Raw genomic sequence first — 19,768 nt, 5'->3', positions numbered from 1 at the left:
CAACATTGCGTGCTTTACACCCATATATACACTAGAAGTGGTTTCAGAATCATTACTTGGCTTTAAGCAGACCAATTTGAAAGCACAGATTGTTATATTTATGCTGACATACTCATTTCAAAATAGATTACACAGTACCCACAGTATACTTTTAAAACTTCTCACAATAAAACTGAGTGCATTCCCTGTGACCAGTAATTTAACTTTACAACCACCATCGCCACATGTACAGGTGAGAGAACAAAGACATATGTTTGAATATCCTAAACATGCCCATTTTATCCCCATAAAATCAAATCTGGAAGGACCAAGAAGCTGCGCAATATCATAATACACATTGTGAACTCTGCCTATATGTCATTTTTCCCAATTTGTTATAAGTGTACTACTTTAAAAAGCAACATCTCAAATAATCAAACATCACATATTGCTTCTTGTAAATCCAACAAGATGTAGCAGAAGTAGGTTTTATTAAACGGCTGAATGAAGATAAATAATTGCACCCTTACATCCCTGTGTACAAGACACATTCAAACACACACACACACACACACGCTCTAGCACTTGTACCAACTTACCGAAACATAGTACAGCAGTGGTTGAATAAATCATGCTGTGACTGTCTTTAAGGCTTAAGCGTGGTCAGAATCAGACAAATTAACTACGACTTCTGTGCTCTGAAGCCGACTGATCTGTCTCCTCAGCTGCATGATCTCTCCCTCTTGCTCTTCAACCCGTCTCTGTAAACTATGGATCACCTGGAGAGGGGAAAATAAATAAAAAAGTTTCAAATGATCACTTAAAATGTGTTATAAGCCTTGTTGGAGCCAACAGAGAGCACTCTCTGGTGAGCAAAGCTACACATACAGAATAAAAAAAAGCTGTACTTTATAAGTAATCCTGGAACTGACATGTTTCCACACAGTTCCACACAGATTTTAGCTCAGTAATCTAAAATAACTATTCCTTAAACTTTTTTTTAAATGGCACAAAAGTCATCAGGGGGCTAATATGTATCCATTCAGGCCGACATACTATGTCTTTATTGCAGAAGAGTTCACTCTGTAGAAGCTGGCTGGCTGTGGGACGAACACTGGGCTCCTTATTCGTCAGGTTGGTAATGAACTTCGTCAGGACCGGCCATCTCTGGCAGAACGGGTCCGGGATTTTCCCCTCTCTCAGGTCCCCAAGGGTCCGGGCCCGTTCCATCTCGGTCCCAAAGGGCTGGAATAGCTCGAGCGCCAGCACTCCGATGCTGTACATGTCTGACTGAGAGAGCAAAAACGTCACAAATAAAGTTGATAAATGATAAAAGTATAGCACGGAAATATGTGTCATGTTTAATGAAAAATTCTGTGTGAATTTATATTAATTTAGTTGTCGTACTGTTAATATGTTTACCTTTGAATCATAGTTGGAGCCCTTCAGTTGCTCTGGAGCAGCATACACAAATGTGCCGACACCTGTCGTGTGTGAGGATTCTGCAAAATACACCGCAGATGGGACTTTAAAGCACATGGCGCCATCTACTGGTGAATCGGTGAGGTACTGTCGTGAAAATGAAACGAGCTAAGAGGTGAGGTATTACCACTGCTGGGAGGTGAGGTGCCTTTATGGCCATCCATTATTATATCCCTGCAGGCCAAACCAAAGTCCCCAATTCGAACATGGCAGTCGTTACCATGGAGGAAAATGTTCCTGGGCTGTGGGGGGGGAAAAAAAACACATTACAATTAGTTTTATGTTATATGTCAGTGAGTGTAAAGATACTGATTTCCAAGGGGTTTGAAAGTGAATAAAGGAGATATGATTCTGAAACATGTAGCTTCTTTATATCACACAGGCAACTCAAATTCTGAACTTTAATTGCTGCATTTGAAGCTTTTGTAAGGTAATCCTTTCCGTGAGTTCCTCAAAGTAAAATACTGAAGTGCCACAAGCGTGAAAAAAACCCAACTATAAATTAGGCCAGAAAGGTGTCACCGGTCGCCATTATTGGCCCTGCAAGCAACACAAAGTTATCAGATGTGACAGGAGGATATAAAACTCTCAAAACGGACGTGATGAAATCACGCAATGCACTAGAATAACCAGCTTTCAACCAGCGCTCACTTCCTGAAAGACTTGACACAGACAGCAGTGAAGCTGCGATGCCTGGTCATGTTGGAGGAGAGCAAGAGACACGAGGGGGACAGGAGCAGTAACATTGTCAAGTTTCCCAACAATGCATATTATACTGCAATTATGGACGAAGACTTGGGACGTATAGAAGACCTGTCCAATAAGTATGGGAGCAACTTTCTTATCGAGATACACGGGGCACCCGGACAAGTTTTGTGGAAGGTAAATGCAACGATGTTACTTGTGAGAATTGTGTTAAATGTATCTAATACATAACAATATCACAAAGTCATAGACAATTGATGACGCATATAGACAGCTGAGTAAATACTATCATTTGTCAAGTGTTTTACGCTCTGGTGTGATCATTATATTTGTGAAATTAAAAGCAAAAAAGAGAGTAGTAGTCGACTGCAACATATTTGTATTTTCAACTTTTCCAGTTTGTCGTGACTCGTCTTGTCTCGTCCTGCCTCAGGGCCTTGCTACACCTCCCCTTCATCTGGCTGCCTCTTACAGAAGAGTGAAGAGCATGCAGAGTCTGCTGTCAACGGGGGCGGACCCTGAAATGAGGTCAGGACTAACACACACACACCTGAACAAGGATACAGACATCCCACCGATCTATACTACCGTCTTGAGGTTGTACTTCCTGTGGTATAGGCCTCTGATAGAATACAAACTAAATGAACTCGTGCAAAGTGATGACACAATGACACACATGTCACTGGTCCCACCAGTTTCACCGTCCCTGCCTCTGTCACAGGGACCAGCTCGGTCGAACCCCTCTGCACTTGGCGATAGCCGGTTGGCCGAGCATCCTGACGACTAAACCGAGCTCCAAGTTCCAGACTGCTGTGAGTGGCGTGCGCAGGCAGTCAGAGGCCTGTCTAGGGCTCCTCCTGGAGCACGGCATTAACATCAATGCAAAGGTAAAACGTTTTTAATGTAAAAAAAAGCTTCTTTTTGTACTAAATCAAGCTCCTATCTGCAAAGTTAAACAGGCAGAGTAGTAGGAATGAGTCATTTGTAATGTTTGAATTAAATCATGACAAAAAGATCCTCAAGAATGCAAATATATCTTTTTGTAAATGCCCTATTTCTCTGGTTTTTATTTCTTGCGGTTGCTCTCTAGGTTGAGGGGAGTCACCAGACGGCTCTCCACCTATCAGTACGCTACACGGCTCTGTCTGCTGTCCCAATTCTGGCCCGCTTCGGTGCTGATGTTAATGCTGTGGACAGCAGTGGGATGACGCCCCTGCATATGGCTGCTGGGATCCTCCATAAGGACCTCATGGCTAGCTTGATCAAGGAGGGAGCAGACGTGAACGTGGTTCGCATTGTTGTCTATATCTGCATATATAAATCGGTGTTTTTAAGCCTGTTGAAATATATGCCTTAGGTTCTACATCTGTCCTACAATAAATTCCATTAATTCTTGACTATTTTAAAGAGGGTGACGCACTCTGGGAACACTCCTCTGCACCTCGCTGCTGTGGCAATATCTATGAAGACCACTAAAAACCCGGAGGGCGACATCAGCTGCATGTCCGAGCTGCTTGAGCAGGGGGCCGAGGCCAACGCGGTGAACAAGGCTGGGATGACGCCTGTGCAGGAGGCGTGCCGCATGGGCAACACGGAGCTGGTGGACGTGCTGCTCAGGTATGGAGCCAACATCAAAAGGCTGAGCAAAGCGGGGGAGAGCTGTCTGTTCCTGTTCCTGAACCACATGACTAATGTAAGGAACAGCTCTCTGCTGGGGAAACTCCTCAGTCTGACCTCCCCGCTCACCGTCTACGACCAGAGTGGCCAGCTGCCCTCTACTTTGACGCAACCGTGTTTCTTTAAACAGAGAGACCAGCTGCTAAAACTCACTCAGCAGCCGAGGAGGCTTCGGGACATCTGCAGGAGTGACATCTATCTAAAATACGTCCAAGGCAAGGGCGAAGAGTTGAGAAAACGTCTGCCTGATAAGCTGTGTGACTTTGTGTTCAACTACTGGGAACAAAACATTTCCTTCGTGACCAAGACCATTTGAATGACTTATTTGACGTTATTTGACACCGGTGTGTCAATGCAGACGATAAGCGACTGCAAAAGTTAGCATTAAGCTACAGAGATGACCTCAAACACATGCTGATCAAACGAAATCCATGGAAGCACCTTACCTTCAGGTCTCTGTGCATCATCCCCCTGGAGTGAATGTACTCCACTCCTTTAAGGATCCCTCTCAGCAGGCTGAGTGTGTGTTCGGTGTCAACACATCCGTAAGGACCTGAAAAAAACAAAAGTATATCGGGGGTTTTTTTCTCCAAAAGTGTATTTGATGTAATTTTATCTGTCATTTCTACTGGAACAACATCATTTGGTGAAGTCGTGCGTGTTTTAAACAATTACATTTTGGGGTTTGCTCTTCTTTGGGCTTGGCGTTCCTCTCAGAGATCCAGTCCATCAGTGAGCGCTCACACAGCTGCATCTGGATGTAGAGCATCAGGTGGAACTGTACCTGCAGATACAGACCAACCATACGTTTTAATAAGTACAAAAAAACAAATCACACGTTTGGCGATCTTTGTTTGTTTGTCTGATCACTGAAAGCCTCTCTGACTGCCTACCTCTTTAGAAGGCTTTGTTGTGCGTTTTTTGCCAGCCCACTGCTGAAATTCCTTGTCGACGCAGGAGTTGTTGTTCAGTTCGATGCTACTCCTGCTGGACTCCTCCTCCTCTAACAGTGCCGAGCTGTCCCTGCCCATGGCGGGACATTTGGAGGTCTTCGGGGGACCTCCCTGTCCCAGGAACACGCAGGGGACGTAGTTCGTGGGAATCCGGCGCATCGTCTTGGCACACACCACCTGGCCCGTCTCTGGGGTCGGAACCAAAGCTTCGACGGGCTCGGACGCTCTCGGGAGTGGACTGGCACTCGAGTCCGTTGGTGCTTGGCTGAGGCTTCGAAAAACGATCGAGGAGCTGCTGCTGATGTTGTCAGAGCGCTCATCAGAACTGCGATTGAAGGAGCCGAGATGGATTCAGTGTTGCTGGACAATATAATGACTATTATCGCATCTACATGCCCTGAGATGAATACTGTAAATACTGTTTGAAATATTTATTTTATTCACCTGCTGCACTGGCATAAAAAACAAAACAAAGAAAATCTAATTTCATGTTATTTCTGTATAGAATCAAAATCACTTTATATGCCGATTATCTCTCAATCAATCGGTTTATACAATGACAGAAAACAGTCAATGGATCCTACCTGTCTTGTTCACATGACTCCAGTGCAGGCAGGAGAGACTCAGGATCTGCAACAGAGATGTTTTCACATAAAGTCTCTCTCGTGATAAAACCAGTCAGTGTTATTGTTCTCAGTTCTTGTTCTCAGCCCAAGAAACTTGTCACAGAATAGAAGCACTCACACGCCGCAGGCTGAACGTGCTCCATCCACGCAGTGTGATAGCCCACAACGTTTACATGCAGCAGGCTGGATAACACTTTGACTTCCCTGAGGACCTGGAGCAACAGAAAAATAATCGTATTATTACTACGTTATATCTCTGAATATGGACACATAAGGGCTGTATTGATCAAACACGGATGTCCTACCTTCATGCAGTCATCCTTTGAGACTTTTCTGATGAGGATTTTCTTCACGGCGTAATACTGTCCGTCCAATTTGTTCATAACCTTCAAGATGAAGAGATAAAAAAAAAAACTCAACTCATGCTCTTCTTTAGAGGAGTTTGTTAGAAAAAAATAGCATGCAGTAGAACAGAGTGGAATACCTTAAAAACATTTCCATAAGATCCTTTTCCGAGTCGAAATATTTCTTCAAATTCACTAAGATACCGGGACGTCTGTGCTTGAAACAGTCCCTCCTTTGGTCTGCGGGAAGGCAACAAAAAAAAAAAAAATCATCTCTTACACAATACTTATTAAGATATTAATATTCCATTGAAGCAACTCAAAGCATCGCCTACCTTACAGCAGGCTTGTGCGCGTTTGTGCCGTCACCTTGCTGGCCCTGAAAAATGAGATGAGGATAAACACACTAGCCACACCGTGGACATGACAACAATCCACACTAGACTGTGCAGTTGGCCTATTATACCAAGTATAAATTACCCACTTTACATAACAGTCCTAGTCCTAAACTGACAACAGTGGTCCAGTTACCTGTGGATACAGGGAGGAGCTGGCAGCATGAAGCAGCTCAGTGAAGGCCCGGTTGTGCTGCAGTCTGACGGTGCTGAACTCATCACTTATGGCCAACGGTGAGAGGAGGTTCATGGCAGCTAAACGCTGGCCAATGACTGTCAGCGGAAACAACAAAAGTAGTTTGTAACTAAATTTGGAATAAGTGAACAATAATGTTGAGATCCTGGTGTAGGGACAATGATGTAAACATACAAGTTTTAAACTAACTGTCGAGTTTCAGGTCCCAACATCTCGGTGCGTACCTTTAAACAGTGTGCGTGAGCGTGTCGGGTTGCTCTCGTAGACGAAGCACAGGTGCTCCAGCAGAGACCCCAGGAGGAGGTGGTTGGGGATTGCTGAGGCGAACTCTTGGATGGACGGGTAATGTTTACCAGCCATCAGCACCTCGCGGTTATTATCTGTGTCGGAAGCTGAGCATACAACATTTTGAAGAAGAAAAAAAAAAAAAGGAGAGAGAAAGAGGAACCGGTGGTAAATGAGGAAGAAAGAATGAACTGCTTCAACATAATACTATGCTCGGTTCTCTTCTTGTAGCTGTAAACAAGATTAGATTATGTTTCACTCATATAACCACAGTATCTCCTCTCCGTTGTCTTACCTTCTTCAATAACTTTTGCTATCATTTCAACAATGTTTCTGTCCCCTAGGTCCATTTTTCTGTATAAAAACTAATATTAAGCACTCAAAGCCGTACTAACGATTATCCTGTTCACCTCTAATGCATAAAGAAATGACCTGGTCTTGTTTGTACATAAGGGGGCGTGCACAGCAGTAACTTATCTGCCTTTACCAGCAGACGCCGGCCTCCTCCGCCTACTGTGCTCACTCACCGATTGTAAACACACTTGGTCACGGTGCCAGAATGGGAAGGAAAAGCTTCATCTGTCCAACATGTCTCTACTCTCATTTCCTTTTACAGCAGGAGGAGTGGATGGGCAAGTCCAGACTCATTCTGAGGCACAAATTCATGGCTAGATTTAAATATTTGACTTGATCTCACACACAATGACCCACGCAAACCTTTTTGACAACTGCAGGTTTGTATAGGATTGTGAGTAAAGAGGAATTGCACCATATGTATACATGGAGGTTAATTTACTTGTCATGGAGAGTACGACTTGGCCTGTGAACACAGCTGTATAAAGTCTTCTGTGGCACTGGAGGGAGCTTTATAAAGAGAATAACCCGGATGATGTCATCAGGGTCCAAACATTATAAACGGGGGGGGGGGGCATGTCGTTTAAAAACATGGCTGCAAAACAGGCAGGGTGGGGGGGTCAGAATCAAGTTGGTCACGTGGCCTAGATTACACCTCAACTTCGCCCCTACCTGTTTATAAAAGCACGAAAGTCTTAAACTATTAATGCCGCGACGTTTTATTCTGGTCATTACGTCATAATGTAGGATAACCGCCTCCGAAGCGAGATCAATACGGACCAGTGCTCGTTACGTCAGGCAGCAACATGGAGTACAGTACAGGAGGCGACGCTGCTTACTGTCAAAGTGGACTTCATCGTCCTCTTCGCTCGCCGCACTGAAGAGGCTAACGTCACTCTCAGCTCCATGTCTCCGGATGGGTTTAAGGTTGCGGACGACCCAATGGTTACTGCCGCTTCCAGAACTTCCCTCTGCCCTCATGAGTCCGGTGTTGGATGTTGAACTGTACATTTGTTGTATGTGAACAGTTGACATGACAAAATAAAGTGGTTATTTTTTTTTAAAAAACGCTGCCGAATTCACACGAATCACCTCGTATCGTCAAACGACTCGTTACATCGGCCCTTCCCCGGTGTTTAAATATAGAGACATTTAAATATATCTCTCCAAAGTCCCATATGGACTAATCTGTCAGAAGACGGCCATGATTTAACAGTTTAGGGACCATCTGGCAATGTACATGCATGGCTTACAAAAGTATTAACGGATAGAAAAAACAGTTACCACAGAATAACAGTATAAAATGATTGCTCCTGTTGTTTTCTATTATAATTCGCATACTACAGATTCAAACTTCTAAGAACACTTCGGCAACAATAAAGCCATGTATTCGTTTTTAGCTATATGAGGTAAATGCAGACGCTCCCTAACATCTTGCTAGGTCCGATTCCGGTGGGTTAGCGGCTAGGTGATGAAATCCTACAAAGTGTGAGGCAACGGTTTTGATCAAACTTATTTATGTACAGCGAGATATAATTTTTGATACCGTTATCGCTCATATCTTTTTTGAAATTACTGTTCATGAAGTTGCATTTTTATCTTATTGATTTTAATAGTCAACCTGCGGAGTTTTGCGCACGGGTGATGCTCGCGACACTGTGCAGTGCGCGCGGTACAACTTCTCTTGTGTTTACAACCTGCTGTCGTGAAGCTTTTGCACACATTTGACCAGTTAATGAAAACAAACCAGCTACATTTGCGTTAATGCTAACATTTTAGTTAGCGTCGTTTCCTTTTCTCTGTTTCAGATTAAGTCACATGTCATAATTTGAATGAATTCTTCCTGAAGCTTTTCAGTCCTTGAAGATGTCCGATGCTTGGTAAGTTTTAAGTTAAGTTCATGTATAAATCTGTTGCAGCAGGATACATTTAGGCTATGCATCATTGTCACTAAGCACTGGGTTTCTTCTCAACAGCTCTGAACCTGCAGGAGCCATCAAGGCCATTGACAAGCACTCAGTGCATCAAATCTGCTCAGGACAGGTGGTACTGACTTTGGCCACTGCAGTCAAAGAGCTGGTGGAAAACAGCATTGATGCAGGGGCTACTAACGTTGGTAAGGATTGATGCATGCCATATCGTACAGTCTTTAATCTGTCTCTTTTGAAAAGCTGACACGTGGTTCTGGAGCTTTCGATTGCCCACCTATCACTCAGTAGGAAGCTACATTTGTGAATGCTGTCTGTGTCAAAAGTACATGGTGTCCATCTTTCACAGTCCAGTACAATAAGAGATATTGAATCAGCAAATATCATGTTTCTGTGGCATGTCCCAGATGTCCGGCTGAAGGAGTGTGGAGCTGAACTAGTGGAAGTGTCGGACAATGGCAAAGGGGTAGAGGAGGCCAACTTTGAAGGACTGAGTAAGTGTCGGTGTTGTTTATCCCGTTCCGTGTTAGTTAAAGTCTGCCTCATCTTCATGGTTAAGTAAAAACCTCCTCCTGTTCCGCAGCATTGAAGCATCACACGTCAAAGCTGAGGGATTTCTCTGATCTCATCCGTGTGGAGACATTTGGCTTCAGAGGAGAGGCCCTCAGCTCTTTATGTGCTCTGAGGTAAAACGCTTAAACGGCCGCATTCTATTGGCACGAACACCTGTTGATCCTCGTCATCTAAAGATTCCCTCCGACCCCCCTGCTTCAGTGGCCTGAGCGTGGTGACATGCCACGAGTCCAGCCAAGTGGGGACCAAGCTGGTGTTTGACCACAAAGGCCACTTAGTGCAGCGGTCTCCCCATCCCCGGCAGCAAGGCACCACAGTCAGCCTGCAGCAGCTCTTCTACACCCTGGCTGTTCGACACAAGGAGTTCCAACGCAACATAAAGAAGGTCAGTCGTTTAAGGATCATTCTTATGTTTCTGTATACTTTAGTCTATGGGACCACAAATCACATACATTTACACATGGAAACTCAGATGTTGAACATTTCAGTGTGAGTGTGACCAGCATCCTTCTCTGAGATTTTCTGACAATATTGGTTGTAAATGAAACTGTTGGTGAAAGTAAACTCAGGGCAGCACCAGTCTCTGGATGTCTGATTGTCTGACCAGCACACGAACACACCACCTGGAAGACTTTTGATTTAGAATCCATACTTTCAAATGTATTATAACTCAATTATAACACAATTTAGATGTTCGGTGTGATGGATCGCCTACTTTATCTCAAACCAGTTTCTAGACTGGAACCCAGTGAAGGCCATGTGGATGGGAGAAGCACATTATGAACTTAAAAATGAAAATAGTCTGCAGAAATGTAACACTGTAAAAACAGAAACGGCGAGAGAACACAATATAACATTTTGTATTGAATTAAATAGTTTAGAGCCAATCATTGGCTAATTAAAGTACCTGCTTATGTCATCTGTCTATAGTCCCCAATATTTCATTGTTCTGTTTTTTTTCCAGGAGTATGCCAAAATGATACATGTCCTGCAGTCCTACTGTGTCATCTCTACAGGAGTGCGCATTACCTGCTCCAACCAAAATGGGCAGGGAAAGCGCAGCACAGTCCTCAGCACCAGTGGCAGCCAGAGTATGAGAGACAACATAGGGGCCATATTTGGACCAAAACAGGTTGGAACATCGGTTTTCTTGACTACGCTGTTTATTTACAATCTGCAGAAGGCGTCAGTTTGACCACATTACTGCTCTTTAAGACGCTGCTTAGAACTAAATAAAACTTCAATCTTCATGTTCATTGTTGAGTTTATTTACTGAGTCTAACTGGTATTAAAGCCAGTAAGCCAGATCCCTTACAGGAACTGTGTAGTTCTTCAGTTCTTCAAACATTATTATTATTATTATTGGCTAAATATTTCATTTGTTCTTGTGTGTGCTGCAGCTGCAGAGTCTTATACCTTTTCAGCAAGTGTCTCCCGCAGAAAATATTATTGAAGAATATGGACTCAAAGATGCAGATCTACCTCAGCAGCTTTTTTGGTGAGTGACACCATTGCATGTACAGTAAGTTTTCTCTTCCCTTCTCTGCAAAAAAAAAAAAAAAAAAAAAAAAAAAAGGCCGTTTCTCTAATTGAGAACTCTGTTTTGGCAGCATGGCGGGGTTCGTGTCACGAGGAGACCACGGTGTCGGGAGAAGTGCTACTGACAGGCAGTTCTTTTTCATTAACAACCGGCCTTGTGATCTTCTGAAGGTAATTCAAGTTTTAAGTCTCCCCATTTCATTATTTATAAGCAGTATGCCAACATTCAAAATGGTTTTGAACACACTATTATCTCGTTGTGAGCTAATATAAGGCCACTTTAAGTTTTTATTGATCAAAACATTATAACCTCTCCTACAAAGACATGTTCTCTATTATTACAACTTTTTTCCCCCAATTTTCAGGTGACCAAACTTGTGAATGAAGTGTACCACATGTACAACAGACATCAATATCCATTTGTCGCCTTGAACATAGCCGTTGCCTCTGGTAAGACAATCGCTGAAAAGTCATTTCTGAAACCCGCTACTGACTTTCTGTCCCACCTGAGCGTTTTCTGTGGCGTTATTTCAGAGTGCGTGGACGTGAACGTAACCCCGGACAAACGGCAGATCTTCCTTCAGCAGGAGAAACTCCTGCTGGCTATTCTAAAGACCTCTCTCATCAACATGTATGAGGCTGGAGTCAACAAGATCAGCCTGAACTATACACTCGTACCCAGAACCAGTAAGAACATGACATTTAGCCTGCATAGAAACGATGTTTATGTTGAAAGTAATATAATTGAGAGATTTTCCAGTGCTTTTACTTTGACTGTTTGTCTGTCACTTGTCTCTAGATACAAAGTCTGCATCCGAAATCTGTCCTGTCGTCCCGTCTAATGAGAACATGCCAGAACCCGGAGAGGACATGGAACCAGTATCTCGGAGCTCAAAGTTGTCAATAAACCTGGCCGGCTTAAAAGCTGCTTTTTCAAGTCATCACAGCTCCAATTCTGGGGACAAGTCAAGTGCGGCAAAAGCTGCCAACAGTGGCCCGACGCAGAAAACACTGCAGTCTTTTTTTAAGGACACCGTCAAACCTCCTGTAACATCGCCTTCGAAACCCGCAGGCGATCTAGCTAAACGCTCCGCAGTGGGAGAGTCGGTGCTCGATGGGTTCAGGTACGGAAGGATGTCGTGCAGCGGCACGGACTCTGAAAAAGACAGCGCCTTGTCGGATTGTGACGCCACGGTGGCAACACCAGATATCCAGTGTTCCGGCCCGGAGGTCTGTTCCCCTGAACCGACTGACGGCGTAAAAATAGAAGCCTTGGAAGAAACGCCGGCGACTAGTCACACTGCTCCTGAGCACCCGGAGGTACAGCCGGAGCCGTGCACTTCCAACGAGGACCGTGCTGCGAGCCCGGATGCCAAGAGGGCCAGGACGGAGAAGCCGCGCTCCCCAGCTGAACACAAGTCCGACACTTCTTCGAGATCCTCCCCGACAGTGGATGCTCCGGTGTGCCTACAGAAGAGGACGGCGCCCCTCCAGTTCTCTTTACAGGAGCTGGCGGGGAAGGTGAGGAGGCTACAGGACCTGCAGAAACAGAGGGCCGGGGAGGATCTGCTCTATCGACGCTTCAGGGCCAAAATCAACCCCGGAGAAAACCAGAGCGCGGAGGATGAGCTCAAGAAAGAGATCAGGTGGGTTTTTACTCCCATCAAGAACTACTGCTGAGCTTTCCAATATTAAAGTGTTCTTTCCATGACAGTAAAAAAAAATAATCTTCTATCCCCACAGTAAAGACAAGTTCAAAGAGATGGAGATCATCGGCCAGTTCAACCTGGGCTTCATTATCACCAAACTCAACTCTGACATCTTCATGATTGACCAACACGCCACAGATGAGAAATACAACTTTGAGATGCTGCAGCAGCACACCGTGCTCCAAGGACAGAAGCTCATCGTGTGAGAATCTGACTCGGTTGATGGGAGTTTGCTTTGCGTTCATTCGAATGACCACTTTACTGATCTGTTGTTGTTTTCGCAGCCCTCAGAAGCTTCACCTCACCGCTGTCAGTGAAAACGTCCTCATGGAGAACATTGAGATTTTCAGAAAGAATGGCTTTGAATTTCTTGTCGACGAGGACGGTATGAACATTTAACTGTTATACATGCGAGTAATTAATCGTGATTTTTATCTCAAGTTCAAAACCCGTCGTTCCCACTTTGATGATTACGCACACTAAACCAACTTTTATTTTTTTGTGACTGCAGCTCAGGTGATGGAGAGGGTTAAGCTGGTATCTCTGCCCACCAGTAAAAACTGGACATTTGGCCCAGCCGACATCGAAGAGCTGATCTTCATGTTGAGTGACAGCCCAGGGGTCATGTGTCGGCCGTCTCGCGTCAGGCAGATGTTTGCCTCCCGAGCTTGTCGAAAATCTGTGAGTTCATGCCGATGATAAACAAGACACTTGAGACAAGTATTGGGAGTTATGGTGTTGTAATGTAACACAGACTTATGAATTTAGTGCGTGCTGTTAATTAAATTGCCATCGCAATGATATTGTTAATTTGAAAGAAAAAAGTAGACGTGTGCATATCTCCAGAAACTTTTGAACAGCGTAGCACTGCACTGGAAAGAAATGGCTGCATGGAAGATTAAATATATATAAAACCCACACATTTAAAACGTCAAGTATTGTAAGTAGTGTCAGGTGTATTTGTGATATGTAGTTTAAAAACTCTGTGATGGTACTTTTTAAATAGCTACGATAACACCAACTGTTTTGTCGTCGACCAATTTAATAGCGTTACTATTTTCCGGACACATCATCTATTGTTTTGTTGACATCCATCTCCAGGTGATGATTGGCACTGCTCTGAGTGTCGGTGAGATGAAGAAGCTCCTGGTCCACATGGGGGAGATTGACCATCCATGGAACTGTCCTCACGGCAGGCCCACCATGAGACACCTCGCCAACCTGGACCTCATCTCACAAGACTGACCACTTTACATGTGCTTCATATAACTGGGGTGTTGCACTGATTGACAGAAGGGTCCAAATCATAGATACTGTATTTTTGTGTGGTTCAAATGCTTGTTATTGACTGTTTGGTATGTTTTTTATATCTGTTATGCTCTATTTCTATTTTTATTTTTGCATGATCAAATATATATTTTTTATATTTTAACACCCGATGAATAGGGTAAATAAACATGATATGTCACGTTGTTATCTATTTTCTTTTAAAATGTTTTTATTGATTTTACAAATACTTTAGACAGAGGAAGTAATCTGTTATCTATTTTGTTTAATCAGTGGTACTGCGTTAGTAATGCGGATGTCACTGTATTGCCCTTTTTGACCGATAGAGGTTGCCGTAGTTGTGAGCGTGCTTTACCGTTACCATGGAGAGGCACAAGAGAGAAACACAGATGGAGCAAAAATTGGAAACAGGGAAAGAAAATGAAACTACAATAAAAACCAATAAACATGAAAACGAGAAAACGCGCGGAAACGCAGAGCTGCCTCATACAGCGGAGGAAAGCGAGATAGGAGAGTTTGCGGGCTGTTTGCGGGATTTGGGACAGAACCAAACAGACCTGCGGGATGAAAACGAGAAAACGCGCGGAACCGCAGAGCTGCCTCTTACAGCGGAGGAAAGCGAGATAGGAGAGTTTGCGGGCTGTTTGCGGGATTTGGGACAGAACCAAACAGACCTGCGGGATGAGCAGCCCGACGATGACGACATTCATGAAAACCCTACATTTTTAAGGTTAATCATGCAGAGGTAAAGCATCCCTCATAACGGTAATGTTCAGTGTCACGTGACCTGAAGCGTGACGTTTACATACAACCTGGTGTCTCATTGACAGATATGAAGGGGAGACCTGTGAAGACCAGCTCCATGGAGAAGGGGTGGCTAGTTTTGAAGGAGGTCATAGTTACGAGGTACTAAGACAATATATTCAACACTACAGTAAGTGCATACTTAAGCCAAGTGCTGAGCATTTAGTAAGTTAATTGACCATTTACATACATTACAAATGTGTATGAACCTAACAAAAAGTTATTAAAGTCAATTTGAGATGTTTCAAACATTTGCAATTACATTTCTAACATATATTTCTTTAAAGGCATGCATGTTGTCAATTTGACATGCCTTAAAATGCACTTTCAAATATATTCTGAAAATGCACCGGAACTGTGTGTTCGATGCTCTTATTTCCATAAGGGGAAATAAAACCAGTCACTTCTTTGTTTTTGTGAAGGGGATGTTTTCCAAGGGACTTATGGATGGACGCGGTGTCTTCACAAGAGCAGACGGACTGAAATATGAGGTATATATTATGATAGCGGCAATGAACTTAAATCTTATTGGGTGTTTCTTAATTAAGCAAAGTGCTTAACAACAGCCCATGTGTACAAAACATCCTACATATATACATACAAAATATAATATTAAAAGGTTTTTAATATCTAATCCATCAGGGAGAATTTGTGTGCAACATGCCCATGGGCAAGGGCACCTACACTTGGCCAGATGGCAGCTCCTACAAGGGGGAAGTGTTCAATGGTATACGACATGGGACTGGGACTTACACATGGGCAATAGATGGTGTGTCCTACACAGGGCAGTGGGATCAGGCCAAGAGGCACGGCAAGGTAGGATCCACCAATTCATATCAGGTATAGTCCCTATACATGTTGTGTGTAATTGGTTCTCTTTGTGTTAGGGTGCAGTGTATTATAACCGGGATAGGACCTCTTGGTACAAAGGAGATTGGGTGAGGAACACCAGAGAGGGATGGGGAGTAAGGCGGTACGTATGGAGTACAGAATCTATTCTGTAACCTGAGTGGTATTTGAACTGCCCAAAGGTGACACCGGTGTCTCAACAGCTACCCCTCTGGAAACGTTTACTCCGGTGAGTGGAAGAACAACCTGAGACATGGAGAGGGCACGATGAGGTGGCTGAAACTGGGACAGCAGTATGTTGGGATGTGGCAGAATGGAGTCCAAGTATGAGAGTGCGCCACTGACACCAACGTATATCCATACTGCACAAATTAAAGGACGATAGCTGCTTAAAACGATAAACCTGTTTATGTGTTTTGCCCTCTCCTCTGGCAGCATGGACGAGGCACACATGCGTGGGTCATGAGGCGAGCGGATGGATCTCAGTATTCCCAGAGCAATCGGTACACTGGGGATTTCGTTCAGGGTCAGAGGCACGGGCAGGGAACCATTCACTACGCTAGTGGTGCGATCTATGAAGAAGAATGGAGAAGGGATGAAAAACATGGCAAGGTTGATCAATAATCAATACACATTCAAAAAATTCAATAAATTCAGTTAAATTCAGGGTGAAAAAGAGCAGAAGATGATGGCATCACGTATATAGTTACACGAATGTGTAAAAGTTACTGTACTATATGGTTTCACAGGCAAAATTCACTTTTGAGGATGGGCATGTTGTTGAAGGGGAGCTTGTGGACGACCAGATGATGGCACACATCCTGAACGGTAACACCGCTCCGCCTGGTAAGTCGCCCACAGTGCATTCAAAGGGTTTCGGCCTGCCATCGAGGTGATAATAAACAGTGTCTGGTTACAGGTTCGTCCACCTTAAGGACAGTCATGCCTCTGAAAATTGAACGTCTTCTGGAGAAAATCCCAGAGAGAAAGCGCGGCGGTGAGCTCAAAAAGGTCCGGGTCCCCGCTTCACACTGCGACAGCGTCAACATATTTGTCTTCTCTCCCACTTCCTGCCCTGATACTCTGGCTCACGTATAAACAGGTGGAGTTCATGGTGCTGAGGCACGTGGCAGAGCTGAGGTCTGTTTATGGTTTCTACAGCAGACTTGGCCATGCCCACTCCCCAGATAACACCTTCCTGCTGTCCAGCCTGCAGTTCTGGCGCCTGCTCAAAGACTGTAACATCCACCATCACGGCATCACTCTGACGCAGATTGACCGTTTCACCAGAGGTGAGGGGCCCTCACAATCTCTCCCACATACTTAATCCACCTTACATATACATGGCAGGACATTGATAGCTTCATAACTACAGTATTTGAGTGCATAATGTTTTTACTTTGTGTCTCAGAGGATGCTACGCCAGCTGAGGTCCACTCTCCTTACACTTCCATTCTTCTGCATAGGCTCGTCAGCTGTCTAGTGATTGTGGCCTACCACATCTACCATCAGGACGCGGTGTAAGGAATGACTTCTGACAGAATGAATTAGTCCAGTACTTTGGTTCAGGACTAAATACCTGCGAAACTAATGACATTCCCATCAGACTCACCTGTACCTTGTGTTTTCTGCTAATTAAAAAATGTTCTAACATGCTAAACTAAGATGGGGAACATGGTAAGGTGGTCATTGTGAGCATGTTGGCATGCTGACATTAGCATTTAGCTTAAGAGCACAGCTGTTGCTCAAACTGTAAATTAGGTTTTTCACTCAAAAGGCAACATGGGGACACAGAATAACTACCCCAGCAAGAAATAACACAAGGACACACATTTTAAAGATTAACTTTTTATCCTTTGGTAACTAAGTTTGAGCAGAGAAACATCTTTTTTTCCACAGGTCACAAAACAACCTTCTGGCAGCCTGCTTTTCTAAACTGATGACTGACAACATCCTTCCTAATTCTAAGAACGTAAAAGGTGCTAACAGTATAATATTAAAGGCTCATGTGCATACACGTATCAGTTGACAGAGCAAACTGTCATTATCAGTTTTTAGGTATAGTTTAAGCGCTATATTATGCAGTAATAGTCCCATTAACTGCAGCTGTGTTGATGCAGGCTTCCTGTTCAGGCAGCCAGACTGTGCCGTGGTGGCTATGAGCTACTCAAAGAAGTGCTGGGACGTTTACCAGGCTTACTGCAAAGTCAATGTAACCCCCAGAGGTGACCAGACCATGACCTGCCGACAGCTGCTGTGGATGTTCAAGGTGCCACAGACTGTAACACGAAGATTACCATGAAATTAGCTTCCTTCTTAAATAATTATATTTCTGAACATAAGAAATGGATGCAGTTTATGTTGTTGATTTTGAGTTACTAGATTAAATAGTTAAATCATTATAAAACCAGCATTCGGTACATTCATTTAGACACAGTGGTGATTAGTCTATTGTGACCTCTGCCAGGATCTCCATCTGCTGGACACTAACCTGACCACAGCGAGATTACTGCAGGTCATCACTGCAGAAAGCCGAGACCCCGGCAACCTGTCCGCCTGTCTGGAGCTGGAGGTCGGCCTGAAGTTGACATTCATCTACTTGACCCTTTTTTTTGTGTGTGTGTCTTCCTAGCCCTCTCTGTATCACGTTTGTTGTTGTCCCGCTTCTTCTGCTTCAGATTACATTCCTGGAGTTTTTCGAGGTACTTCTGGGCTCTGCTGAGGTGAAGTGTCAGCGGGTTTCTGAAGGCCTGGAGGAGGGCCAGTCAGCATCCAGCCCCGACGCTGAGGCCAGGAGGGATGTACCTGAGGTGATTTACAAACAGCCCCTTACTCACTGGATGTGAAGACTGTACTTGTTCCGTATTACTGTGATTTAGTTGTAGGAATTCCCAGTAAAGCTGGGAATCCTGCACGAGAGGAAACAAACTTTATACAGTTTCTTTCTATCCAGGAGGCCGCTCCAGGGAATTCCCCCATCACTGCTGAAATCTCCGGTTCCACATCGGTGGAGGTTGGTTGCAACGGGCAATCTAGCATGTGGGAAAAAAATTTATTCACAATTAGGGCCTCACCTATGCAATGATTTGACATCATGAGTTATGTATCAGAAGTCACACATCCCATTATGTGAAAAGATAAATCAAAATATCTAGTAGTGATATCAGTAATTTGTTGGAGAACACCTCTTCTGTTGATATTAATGAAATATGCTGGGAGCTGGGCTTTAAGACTAAATAATTGTATTTGCGTCTTATTATAGACCAGGAGATCAAGTGATACAGCAGAATTATCCACTGCTCAGGACGTGCCGAGTCAACAAGATGTCAAGACTGAAGTCACTGAGAAACCTCAGTCTGCAGGTTTGTTTTGTTCATTTTCTCACTAATCTAAATATTCATTGCAGTGACGATGTAGAAAATATCATGTGTCATGTTTCCTCTAGAGCAAAGAAGCGACGAAAAAGGCGAGCTAACCAGAGGAACTAAGGCCAAAGACGGTGAAGTGGAGCTCTGGAACCAGACGATCCATCAATTCTTCAACCACCACTTCTTCCCGGCTTTGGAACATAACCAGTTGGTGTCCAGAAACGTGGAGGAGCAGCGCCGCCAAGAGGCCCAGAGACGCCAAGAGGCCCAGAGACTTATTGCTCTGGCAAAGAGACAGGTAGCACATTGCTAGCAACTCCCAGAGAATATGTTGTAATCATTGTATGTCTCAAGATTTAACCGCAGTATTCTACAATCTAAATGACAAACTTATTGAACAAACTTTTATTTTATTGTATTTCTTTACTGTATGCATCGTGGACTTATGTGTAGAAATAGTCTGGTGTGTTTGAGCCGATCAGTTTCATGAGTTGCTTTAATAATGCAGCCACTAGATGGCATCTGATCACTTTCCCTCCCCGAAGCTTCCATTCCAGTATCATCTCTGCCTCCACCAAAGATCACACTACTGCTCCTTTACTCACGTTATTGTGCCAAAGACGTGTGTAAGGCTCAGTGTTGTACTGTGTTACAGGTAGAGCGGAGGCATCAGGAGGCTGATGAATCACACGAGACGCAGCAGACAAACCCGATG

At 44.1% G+C, this 19,768-nt stretch overlaps 4 protein-coding genes across 6 annotated transcripts; 3 read left to right on the top strand and 1 right to left on the bottom strand.

Moving 5' to 3' along the window:
• Window positions 1-304: 304 nt before the first annotated feature.
• Window positions 305-8,183, bottom strand: eif2ak1 (eukaryotic translation initiation factor 2-alpha kinase 1). 2 transcript variants are annotated; one of them, XM_079182307.1, is made up of 15 exons: window positions 7,836-8,183; window positions 6,582-6,749; window positions 6,298-6,434; window positions 6,102-6,145; window positions 5,907-6,006; window positions 5,728-5,808; window positions 5,541-5,634; window positions 5,381-5,426; window positions 4,737-5,121; window positions 4,519-4,627; window positions 4,290-4,396; window positions 1,589-1,703; window positions 1,402-1,481; window positions 1,036-1,269; window positions 305-758 (listed from the first exon to the last, which is right to left on the bottom strand). In XM_079182307.1, exons 1-15 carry the CDS (start codon window positions 8,029-8,031, stop codon window positions 633-635), a joined length of 2,022 nt encoding a protein of 673 aa, XP_079038433.1. In that variant the 5' UTR covers window positions 8,032-8,183; the 3' UTR covers window positions 305-632. The 2 variants fall into 2 exon arrangements, with proteins under 2 accessions (XP_079038433.1, XP_079038434.1); XM_079182308.1 differs by lacking the exon at window positions 7,836-8,183 and adding an exon at window positions 6,938-7,076.
• Window positions 2,127-4,426, top strand: LOC306712866 (ankyrin repeat domain-containing protein 61-like). 2 transcript variants are annotated; one of them, XM_079182309.1, is made up of 5 exons: window positions 2,127-2,343; window positions 2,600-2,694; window positions 2,888-3,053; window positions 3,257-3,454; window positions 3,575-4,426. In XM_079182309.1, the coding sequence occupies exons 1-5, from the start codon at window positions 2,161-2,163 to the stop codon at window positions 4,157-4,159; spliced, it is 1,227 nt and encodes a 408-aa protein (XP_079038435.1). In that variant the 5' UTR covers window positions 2,127-2,160; the 3' UTR covers window positions 4,160-4,426. The 2 variants fall into 2 exon arrangements, with proteins under 2 accessions (XP_079038435.1, XP_079038436.1); XM_079182310.1 differs by having other exon boundaries at window positions 2,207-2,343; window positions 2,565-2,694.
• A 538-nt stretch (window positions 8,184-8,721) lies between the features above and the next one.
• On the top strand, window positions 8,722-14,210 carry pms2 (PMS1 homolog 2, mismatch repair system component). Its single transcript, XM_079183047.1, has 15 exons — window positions 8,722-8,876; window positions 8,973-9,112; window positions 9,332-9,418; window positions 9,508-9,610; window positions 9,699-9,882; window positions 10,462-10,629; window positions 10,898-10,995; window positions 11,108-11,207; window positions 11,402-11,486; window positions 11,571-11,723; window positions 11,836-12,682; window positions 12,780-12,947; window positions 13,030-13,130; window positions 13,257-13,426; window positions 13,847-14,210. Exons 1-15 carry the CDS (start codon window positions 8,863-8,865, stop codon window positions 13,988-13,990), a joined length of 2,562 nt encoding a protein of 853 aa, XP_079039173.1. The 5' UTR covers window positions 8,722-8,862; the 3' UTR covers window positions 13,991-14,210.
• Window positions 14,211-14,394: 184 nt separating this feature from the next.
• On the top strand, window positions 14,395-19,366 carry rsph10b (radial spoke head 10 homolog B; the record flags this gene model as incomplete). The annotated part of the gene is made up of 17 exons (XM_079182876.1): window positions 14,395-14,762; window positions 14,848-14,938; window positions 15,259-15,327; window positions 15,479-15,652; window positions 15,724-15,809; window positions 15,889-16,009; window positions 16,121-16,297; window positions 16,435-16,545; window positions 16,592-16,696; window positions 16,788-16,977; window positions 17,097-17,205; window positions 17,585-17,664; window positions 17,806-17,954; window positions 18,153-18,257; window positions 18,364-18,495; window positions 18,948-19,047; window positions 19,152-19,366. The coding sequence occupies 17 exons, from the start codon at window positions 14,395-14,397 to the stop codon at window positions 19,364-19,366; spliced, it is 2,382 nt and encodes a 793-aa protein (XP_079039002.1).
• Window positions 19,367-19,768: the final 402 nt, after the last annotated feature.

The sequence above is a fragment of the Pholis gunnellus genome (genome assembly GCF_910591455.1).
Source record: "Pholis gunnellus genome assembly, chromosome: 21".
NCBI classification, from domain to species: domain Eukaryota; kingdom Metazoa; phylum Chordata; class Actinopteri; order Perciformes; family Pholidae; genus Pholis; species Pholis gunnellus.
The sequence above is the reverse complement of the archived record's forward strand: the minus strand, read 5'-3'. Positions and strand labels throughout refer to the sequence as shown.

Excerpts from the sequence above, each read along its gene's own strand:
- eif2ak1 (XM_079182307.1), bottom strand. The coding sequence starts at position 8,031 with ATGTCAACTGTTCACATACAACAAATGTACAGTTCAACATCCAACACC. Across the intron at positions 1,270-1,401 it reads GCTCCAACTATGATTCAAAG|TCAGACATGTACAGCATCGG; the intron begins GTAAACATATTA and ends TTGCTCTCTCAG. Across the intron at positions 759-1,035 it reads TCTTCTGCAATAAAGACATA|GTGATCCATAGTTTACAGAG; the intron begins GTATGTCGGCCT and ends TCCCCTCTCCAG.
- pms2 (XM_079183047.1), top strand. Across the intron at positions 10,630-10,897 it reads CCATATTTGGACCAAAACAG|CTGCAGAGTCTTATACCTTT; the intron begins GTTGGAACATCG and ends TGTGTGCTGCAG. Across the intron at positions 11,208-11,401 it reads GGCCTTGTGATCTTCTGAAG|GTGACCAAACTTGTGAATGA; the intron begins GTAATTCAAGTT and ends CCCAATTTTCAG.
- LOC306712866 (XM_079182309.1), top strand. The coding sequence starts at position 2,161 with ATGTTGGAGGAGAGCAAGAGACACGAGGGGGACAGGAGCAGTAACATT. Across the intron at positions 2,344-2,599 it reads CCGGACAAGTTTTGTGGAAG|GGCCTTGCTACACCTCCCCT; the intron begins GTAAATGCAACG and ends GTCCTGCCTCAG. Across the intron at positions 2,695-2,887 it reads GGGGCGGACCCTGAAATGAG|GGACCAGCTCGGTCGAACCC; the intron begins GTCAGGACTAAC and ends CCTCTGTCACAG.